General features: G+C 39.6%; 1 protein-coding gene across 1 annotated transcript; it reads left to right on the forward strand.

Annotated features, from left to right (window-relative positions):
• Positions 1-8,317: 8,317 nt before the first annotated feature.
• LOC103966614 (WD repeat-containing protein LWD1) lies at positions 8,318-9,879 on the forward strand. The gene has a single exon (XM_009379798.3). The coding sequence runs from the start codon at positions 8,492-8,494 to the stop codon at positions 9,554-9,556; it is 1,065 nt and encodes a 354-aa protein (XP_009378073.2). The 5' UTR covers positions 8,318-8,491; the 3' UTR covers positions 9,557-9,879.
• Positions 9,880-10,221: the final 342 nt, after the last annotated feature.

A 10,221-nucleotide genomic window follows, 5' to 3' on the forward strand; every position in this document is an offset into this window, starting at 1 on the left:
TGAAGCCGGTGTACAAGTCACAAACGATTGGAGCCTACCACGGTGGAAGGCCACGAAGAGATATTCAAAGCATCTCTCGCTTATCAACTTAATATTGATTTGTTGAGGGTTTTAGGTCTCATCACATATAAACATACATTTTAATCCAATTAAAACATTTTGGTCCTATTACAACTATTGGTCCATTTGATTGATTTAGTTGTATATAATACTCCCACTAAGCTTTTTAAAACGGTTTTTAAAGCAAGAGTATATGATACTACTAACATAAGGTTTGCATTCATTGATGGACTATATAGTTGCCTTAGGGCCTTAGGATGACTATGAACCTTTGATTCGATTCAACACGAGCCTAGTGTTGAATCTCGGTCTAGGGATGGTGATTGATTTTAGTTACGCGTTTAATCACATTAAGGCGTGTTGTCTTATTGGGCGTTGGACCCAACTACTCCAATTTCATGCATATCGAATAAAACAAGAAAGGAGTACTTCAAAGTAAATAAGAGCTTATGCTCTTTTACAACAATTGATCAAATCAAATTACTTTAAAGTAAAGAAGAGCTTATGCTCTTTTACAACAATTGATCATATCAAATTACAACCAAAATTTAATCTACACATTCCCATGGTTCAAACAAATTTGAAACGGCCTTTCACATAGCTCAATTATCGTAGGCTAAGGTTCATAATCACCCTTTCTTTAATTAATTAACGCTTTAACTAATTAAACTTGAATGCAACATTTTCATTTGGTTTTTGTATCCATAGAATTGATTTAAATGGAGCTAAATGAAATGAAAATCCAATTCTCATTTAAAGAAACAAAACAATTTTGTTCTCTACCTAATTTGGGCCAAAATGCTATGACCTCAACTTGTTTGGGCCATAGTGCAATTAACCTCAACTTTTGGGCTATTTTGCAAAAACTTAAACTTTTGGGGTCACTTTGTAAAAACACAAAAGTCCACTACTTCATGTAATTACAACTAGAACCCATAATTTCCACAAAAAAAAATAAAACTTCATTAAAGGAGCAAAACAATTTGTCCTTTTAGTGATTTTGGACCTTTACATAAAAACGTAAACTTTTGGGTCAAAATGCAAATACACAAAAGTATCAAAACTTTATATAATTGCATGAAAGCCCCACAAGGACCCTAATTGATTAGGGTGGCTGATTTTGAAGCAAAGTAATAAAAAAAATTTCAAAGTTTTTGTAAGTGGGGTGTGTGTAATGGAATAAATCATTACACACCAACCCACTAAAATTTCTTTAATTTTTCAAAATAAATATCTAATATATTTAAACATAAGAAATATTTCAAAACAAAAACTTTATGAAATAAATCAAAACTTTGAATCAAAACACCAAACCTTTTGTTCTTGGTAAGAACATATCAAGAACAATGAAGAACATTCATGAAAACCCATAAGAGCTCCATGAACATTCTTCACCCAAAAACATACCAAAACCACTCAAACTTAAGGGAAATAGCATACAACCATACTAGGGTACATAGGGGTTCCAAAAGTTACTTTAAAACAATTTTAACAAGTCAAACAAGAACCCAAAATTCCACCCTTTGGATTTGGCCGAATTTCCCAAAAACATGGCACCAAATTTTAGCTCCAAAATTCATGCTCATATGAACTACATCTACAACATTTGAGATGGCAAATTTTCTAACAAAATTTACATTCAAAGAAGCAAGAATAAAGCTTGTAACAATTACAACATTCAAATCACAAACTATGAACTACAAAACCCAAAAGGATTCACCAACTACTAGACTTAGGCTCTTGATACCACTTGAAGGAAAATTTGTGAAAAACATGTTCATTTAAGCAACATCAATAGCATGCAATTAACAATTAAAGGCGGAATCATGCTTGTATGCACTTAAAACAAAACATTTACCCATGAAATTCAAAGCCTAGTAGATAGGTGAATCAAGACTCAACTCAAAATAAAGTGAGTTGAGAAATCAATACCTTTGTAGATTCCTCTTTGCATAAGCAAAGGCTAATCACCCAAAGAGAGGGCCTTCATTCCTTGCATCTTGGATCCATGGATTTGGATGGATGAAAAGGTTTCTCCAAGTTCCCAAAATTGAGAACCTCTAAGTCTCCACACCAAGGTATATTGTAGAAGAAATGAGTGATCTAGAGGAAGTAAGATTGCTAGCTATTCCCCTCTAGATTGGCCAAAATTTTTGAGAGAAAAGAGAGCTTGTGTTCTCATCCTTTCCCCAAAAATAACCCTTAGTAAATTTTAGGCTATAAAGTCCTTTATATAGTCTCTTCAAATAAGTGACCTAATGGACCAAAAGCCCTATTCTTTTACACATGGCTAGCCTATAGGTTTATTGGGCTTTCAAGCCCTTTGTTTTATTCAAGTTGTCATACAACTTGAGTTAATGGGCTTAACATTCAAATCCCATTGGGCCTTGCGGCCCAAAACTAACCCGAGGTTTTTAACGAACTTATTCGTTTGATTAATTAACATTTTAATTAATCCTTGCCATAAATAATTAAACCATTTAATTATTCTTACTCATCTCTGTTGAATCTTCAAACTCTACCTTACACGGTGTACGATCCATTAGGTTCCTTTTAGCGAGGCAGTGGGCGATTCAAACTCTTTCAAATCGATTGTGAATTGAAACTTACTTTCAATTCTCCCGTTAGTGATAATACACTTTTAGGGCTTCCACAAACCATGAGTGACACCTAGCAGCATATCATGGTTACCCAAGCTAATCAGAAGAGGTGGAGAACCTATTCAGTTTAGGATTACAAATGCAATACGGTCTTTCTCTAATACAATACTCTTGACCACATTGTTTGGTTTGATAGTTTATTCATGTCTACTATCCAATGTGAATCTTTGTACTTATATGATTACCTTGAATGTGATCTGGAACGCATTCCAACATCTCATTCATACTCTGGCCAGAGATTCCAAATCATATCATAGAGTATTCTCCCTCAAATAGTTTGAAGGTTAGAGATCCCTTGTTGCGCATTCACTTGCCTCCATGGCTAAGTGGCTTAACCCCAACGATGCCGTGGACACCCTGATAGAGTGACGTTGACATAATCAAAGATTAAGGACCTAACCACAAGACAACTGTGATGCCTCAGGTCAAAAGACTAATTTGCATTATCCTAACCATGAGTTCTCATGTGACATGAATATGAGAACTCTTCGTTGATCGTGTTCAGTGAACTCATTCTCTATTGAGCACCTACGTACTTGTCTTGATGTCACACACACCAATGACTCGAGACTAGTCACTCTCCCTGAGAGAAGACATAGCACGTACTGATCTTAACGGACTGTCAATGCCCAATTGACAATCCTATGATCAGAAACGTTTAGGATGTGTCAACGAAAGAATGGTCTCATGAATCTAACTTCTTTAGATCGCATTCTTCCAATCACATATTCCTTGGACTTATCGTTTAAGCATATAACATTTATATTAGACGGCTTAAACAATAATGTTTGCCCTTTAAACTACATTAGTTTGAAATGTCCGTAAAGTATCATCATATGATTGGTTTTAGGGCACATTTCCAACATGAACTTCAGGTCAAGGCATAAACGAATTTTCCAAGATCCTTCATCTAAACTTCCGTCTTTAGATGTGAGACAATTTTCTTAAGCTCTTATATAGTTTTAGTGAGATTCATGTTAACGACATAAACTGTAACTCTAGCAATTTGGAATATAACTTTATAGTTTAACATGCAAGGGCTTAAGTCATATCTCTGACTGATCAAATAATCACTTAGACGGGTATACCACATCTACCAGATTACTTCAAACCGTAAGTAAACGCCTCAAACGAGTTGAAAGGGTGTTCCATGGTTTTGGAACTATTTGAACCAGTTTATGTAATTCTTCAAGAAGTTACATGTAAATCTCCATATCAATATCCCCATAAAGAAACATTAACCATGTTCATAATGTTGTAGTCAATCACAAAGTGTTTAAGAGAAACCTTGCGTCGTAAGGTGTGCATTATATCGCATTATTTCATTTATCTCATTATATTTCCTTTCCCATTTGTAACACAGCAAGGTTACCTCAGGCAGTGTAAGAACTATGAGTCCAAAACACACTTTGGTAAGCAATTTAACTTGGATTTTAATTTCGGTTGTCCAATCACTTCTACATTGTCACTAATCAACGGAACACGATTTAATATCGTCGCTTTTCATTTATGTCGGTAACTACCATATAAGTGAAAACACCATTGATGATAATCTCATTCCAATTCCATTATCTCATCCAAACTAGTATCTGGACCAAAAACTTCAAGTCTCGGGAGTAATCCGGATTAATCTCATGAAATGGAGATGATTTGAGACAACAATCGAGTATGGATTCATTGTTGTGCCATGATCTTCCTCTTCTAGGGAAAGGAATCCTATGAATCAAGTGATCTGTTGTGCTTCAGGCCGAGACAGATTGATTGGCTATTCGCAAGGGTACCAAGTTGTCTAACAGGGACAACCAAACCGTCTTTCAACACCATTCAGGGATGTTAACTCAACGTCTGTTAAGCACGTTTATCCTTGCAGGCATGTTTGCAGTTGATATATGATTTCGTCACTTTAGCTAGATCAGAGGAATGCGTCTAGGGTAACATTTTGAAGGCTATAATACATCGCACTTGCTTATCACACTTGTGCAGTACGAGGATTGAGATAAGACATAGTGGGCAACGTCCACGCAAATTCGCGTTGTTCTACAGGAACGTTGACCTTCTTATCTCCCCCTAACGGCGAGAAAACTACCTCATTAAATGAGCGGCAAAAAGATTGCATGCAAGGGCTCTAAAAGAGCTAGTGTGAAGAAAAATCCTAATCAATAAAGATTCACAACCTTCTATGAAGACCCATATTGGTACGTTGCAGTGGCGTAACTTGGCACATGGAATGCACACCCAAAACGCATAAATACGAAGTGTCAGGTAAATACCCAGTAACCAACTGTGACATAAAAAATGATTGGGTGGCAGTGGACCTCAAGGCGGACCAACTTAACTACGTATAAGATTGCATAGCATTAGGCAGAAACCGTAAGCTTGGTGCATTCACCAAGGTTCGGGCGATCAATTAAATTGCGCTTTATGATCGTTCTGCTAGGCTATTTTAGGTTGAACATGAGAATTCGATGTTCAATTATAAACCCAAAAGACATGCAATACTTTATCAAAAACCGTCAATATAAACTCCCCGGCATTATCCAGTCTTCTAAACTTTATAGGATAATTAAGGTGGTGAACCCTTAAAATCGACCAAGAGGTTTAGCAGCAATGTGTGTGGACAAACATATGACCAGTTTGTCAATTCATCAGCCAAAACCATAAGTATTTATACAGTCAGCATTTTGGTTAGAGTAGTCCACATATATTCCCTTGAATCCACTGTGAAAAAATAGTCGTTTCTTATCTTTGCTAGGGATGATTTAGAAAATCAATTTCCCTAACGAGCAGGCTTGGCAAATTGTGTTTGTAAGCACAAGATCCTTACTTCGGGTAAGGACATGCGTCGTGGCATCATTGTTCAACCTAAGTGTCCCAAAAGGTCGTGCCAAAGTAAACTGCTCAATCACCAAACTCTAGGCCAGCCATATGTGGCATGTTTCCAGTTGGGAGGCAGCCTATTAGCCTTAAAGTAAAGCTTCAGGCTCATTTTTGGAGGTGGTGCAAAGATATTCAACTCTATTTTCTTCAGTGGTTCCATTTATGATTGTTGTCATCTCAAATATCCTTAAAACTCAACAATGTTCTTCCAGAACGGGGAGAATATAAGGTATCTTAAATGGTAAGTTAATACCATTCATACAACAAGGAGCGTGCCAATGCTCTTAATCAAGTTGGATAAACCTGGAGTCGTTGCTAGAGATGTGATTTAGGTATAAAGTTAGTGTGCATAGTATCGCATTCATCCAGACAACTAACTTTCCCACATTTGTAATCATGTGTTTAATTGAATTTGGTCACATGTATACAAGAAACATGATTCAATTAACTCATATTCGAGGATAGTATCGATAATATTATCCATAACTAAAATAAACACCAAAGTTGAATCCAAGAACATTGAAAAATGGTTTACTAAGGGGATTCACTCAACAAGGTCATCCATGTCAAAATTCTGTTCTTCCAATGGTGTCCGGTGGAGCAAAATTAGCCTCACATATTGACTATGAGAATGATACTCCTCAACGACATTGGTAGGGGCACGAACAAGTGCATAACCAATGATCTATTCCATCAGACAGAAGTAGATTTTGCAAGGTTAAGGTTTAGGAATATTATCCCTTATTCTTGAAGTTTTAGGTCATAGGTGCCAAGGATCACGCTTCAGGTGCGATGCCACACTTTGGCAAGCTCTGATTCTACCATAGGTTGTAAAAACAAACTCTAAATTAAATTGTGAAAGAGACAGCCCAGATTTAGGTTCAGTAGGCCTCTACCGAAGCAGAGCAGTACCGTTCAGTGGGCTCCAACCAAGATTGGGAATCACCATTCGATAGGCCTTGACCGAACTAGGTCAAGCCATTCGATAGACTCCAGCCGAGTTGGGTCTATACCGTTCAGTAGACTCCTACCTTTTTTTTTCACATTTATGGTAGTAATCAAATCCGAGAATTTGGTAAACTTGCACTCTCTACACTGCTGCTTCAAGGGTGAGTTAGAAACATGGAATGACGAGAAAAATATTCTCTAGTCAAATTCGATCGATTTATAAATTTCATAATTGTACTCATTCATAGACGTAATCATGGTGTGCTTCAGGCAATATCTTTCATGATTCAACAAGTCATAGAAGAAAGCCAAAGAGCCATGGAATCCTCATTTGGGAGGTATTTCCATTGGTAATGCTTAGGGCATAAGTCTTCAAGTGAAAATCATGGCGAAGGCTTATTCAGCTCTTCCATGCCATTGTTGGCTTCAATGGTTACTCAACTTCTTGATAGTCAAGTGGAGATTCACGTCTTGTACCCACATAAAGTGGTTTCGGTCAAGAAACATCCAAATCAGTGATATCGAACTTGCTACAGTACGACAATCCACTGAATGGGGGGAATAAGATTATGATTGGTACTATAGAAATAAGATATCCATAAGCATCAAAATTAGAACATTCGGGTTCTAAGGCATGGTTGACATGAAAATTTTGAGTTTTCATTGGTGTATTGTTTTATGAAAACTTCGAGTTTCAAAGGCATTAAATTTGAAATTACAGGTTCGAGTTTAGTTATGAACTTCTGGTTCATAAAATGAGGTACATGTAAGAACACAAAATACAATATACAACTAAGTGTAGTGGATTTGGGTTACTTCAGGAACTTAAGTGTGAGTGCTTTGAGACAACGAAAGGGAGTCAGCGGTTCAAAGAAAAGAAATAAATTATTGAATCGTTAATGTCCAAAAGTGGGCTTCAGGCCATTTTGGATGTCTAGTTAGATTAATGGACTACTGATTACTTTAATTAATTCAATAGATCGAGATCATTCGGGATCGATCATAGAAGCAAAAATAATATTTGCCTAGGCCCATTAATTGTTTAATGTTGGTTGCAGGCCACACTAGAAAAATAAGGCCCAAATTGGGCTTGGGTTGGCTTCATTGGGCAGCCCAGTAACCTGCAAAGCTAGTTGCATGCTTGCTGCGATATCTCACGGGCCGAGAGGAACAGCCCAGTAGCATGCTGGTATGCGGCCAAAACAAAAGAAGCTCAAGTAGGCTTGGTCTGTGAATAAAATAAAAATACATCAGCCTTAGCTGGATGTGGATTGAATGAACATAAGCCCAAAAGAGAAAAATGTTAGGCGGGTTAGCCTGGGATAGGGACTGGTGCAAATATGGTTGAGAGACGATACCGTCCGCCGCAGATTTGTCCAGCAGGTAAGACAGACGGGAGGGGGGGGAGGGGGGACGGGGCGGGGGGGAGCAAGGGAGGAAGATAATTTTGTAATTTTTTCAATTTTTTAATATTAAGCCGTATTAACACGTGATATTCATTTATCATTCACATACTAAAATTATGATTTTAAGTACTATTCTGAAATGAAAAAAAAACTTTATGTAGTAGAAAATCAAGAAATAGTAAACTGAGATTAAGCTGAGATTAAACCTAATTATAATGATTATTTTTTTTTTTTTTTTTTTTTTTTTTGAAACCCACCTAATTATAATGATTATTGACGGCTGAGAAGGAGATGAAAGAGCAGGAGGGCCAAAACTCGCGATGCTTCTCAGAGCACAATCAGACGAGTTCACCCACAACTATTAAAAGCCCAAAGGGAAACTGAAGCTTTGATTCTTTCTGAACCTGGGAAGCTCCGGGAGGGTTTCGGATTGGATTGGGTTGCATAATTTAATTTTTGTGTTTAGGGGAAGTGGGGACGGTGGACTGGTAATCGTTGTAAGTTGGAAAATAGTATTATTGGGAAGAGAGAGAAAGAAGGATGGGGGCGAGTAGGAATAGCGACCCGAATCAGGATGGGTCAGATGAGCAGCAGAAACGATCGGAGATCTACACCTACGAGGCGCCGTGGCACATCTACGCCATGAACTGGAGCGTCCGTCGGGACAAGAAGTACCGGCTGGCCATCTCCAGCCTCCTCGAGCAGTACCCAAACCGAGTGGAGATCGTGCAGCTGGACGACTCAAACGGGGAGATCCGATCGGACCCCAACCTGTCCTTCGAACACCCGTACCCGCCCACCAAGACCATCTTCATCCCGGACAAGGAGTGCCAGAAGCCAGACCTGCTGGCCACCTCCAGCGATTTCCTCCGCGTGTGGCGCATCTCGGGGGATGAGGACGACTCAGACTCCTCGTCGTCGGTGGAACTCAAGTCCCTCCTCAACAGCAACAAGAACTCCGAGTTCTGCGGGCCCATCACCTCCTTCGACTGGAACGAGGCGGAGCCGAAGCGCATCGGCACCTCCTCCATCGACACCACGTGCACCATCTGGGACATCGAGCGCGAGGCCGTAGACACCCAGCTCATCGCCCACGACAAGGAGGTGTACGACATCGCATGGGGCGGCGTCGGTGTATTCGCCTCCGTCTCGGCGGACGGCTCCGTGAGAGTGTTTGACCTGCGCGACAAGGAGCACTCCACCATCATTTACGAGAGCTCGGAGCCGGACACCCCCTTGGTCCGCCTGGGATGGAACAAGCAGGACCCCAGGTACATGGCCACCATCATCATGGACAGCGCCAAGGTGGTCGTCCTCGACATCCGCTTCCCGACCCTCCCCGTGGTCGAGTTGCAGAGGCACCAGTCCAGCGTCAACGCCATTGCCTGGGCCCCACACAGCTCTTGCCACATCTGCACCGCCGGTGATGACTCCCAGGCCCTCATCTGGGACCTCTCCTCCATGGGCCAGCCGGTGGAGGGTGGCCTCGATCCCATTCTGGCCTACACGGCTGGGGCTGAAATCGAGCAGCTGCAGTGGTCCTCTTCCCAACCTGATTGGGTTGCAATTGCCTTCTCTACCAGGCTTCAGATACTCAGGGTATGAATAAGTATGACCACTGACCGGGCATTTCACTAACTCCTCCAGATTCCAGAGTCCAGTTTGCCACCAACCAAATGCCATCGCTCAGCTGCTCTTTAGTCAGTCCTCCTTGCTAGCTCGTAGTTCCTAGTCATAATTGAGATAATACTGCCTCACTCTGTTACTTTATTGATAATTGATGTCAACATTAGCTGAAGCCATATATGATTTGGTTATCAATATTGTATTTCATGCTCCTTGCCTCCTATATTTCTTACGAAAATGCATCCTGGTTGATGATAGTCTTGGATATCTGCTAATGAAAAGTTTATTAAATTGTTTCTGAATTCCATCCGTTTGTTAGCTAGATTGCTTAAATCTTTATAAACTATGCTATCATTTGATTTGCTATGTTGATATTGCTCTGCATTTTATTTCTGTTTCGCCATGCCATTTTCGTATGAGAAAGAAGAGATTGTCACCTACCTGACCATCTCAGTCTGCTCCTTAGCTTGAAATTCAGTCGCATACACATATACAACATCTTCTTTTGAAGTGTTTAGCGTTTTTTTATTTGACTAAACAGTATGATTTAATGAGTTATGCAAGTATGACTTGACAATTTGTTAGTGAGTTTGTTTCCTCATTACTAGTGGGTCACATGTGTGTAAGGAATGCCTCAATTTTTC

Source organism: the organism of the source record quoted next, unplaced genomic scaffold, assembly GCF_019419815.1.
Source record: "Pyrus x bretschneideri cultivar Hongxiangsu unplaced genomic scaffold, Pyrus_bretschneideri_v1 Contig13, whole genome shotgun sequence".
NCBI lineage: Eukaryota > Viridiplantae > Streptophyta > Magnoliopsida > Rosales > Rosaceae > Pyrus > Pyrus x bretschneideri.

Bases quoted from the DNA above. Each gene is read 5' to 3' on its own strand.
- LOC103966614 (XM_009379798.3), top strand. From the start codon at position 8,492: ATGGGGGCGAGTAGGAATAGCGACCCGAATCAGGATGGGTCAGATGAG.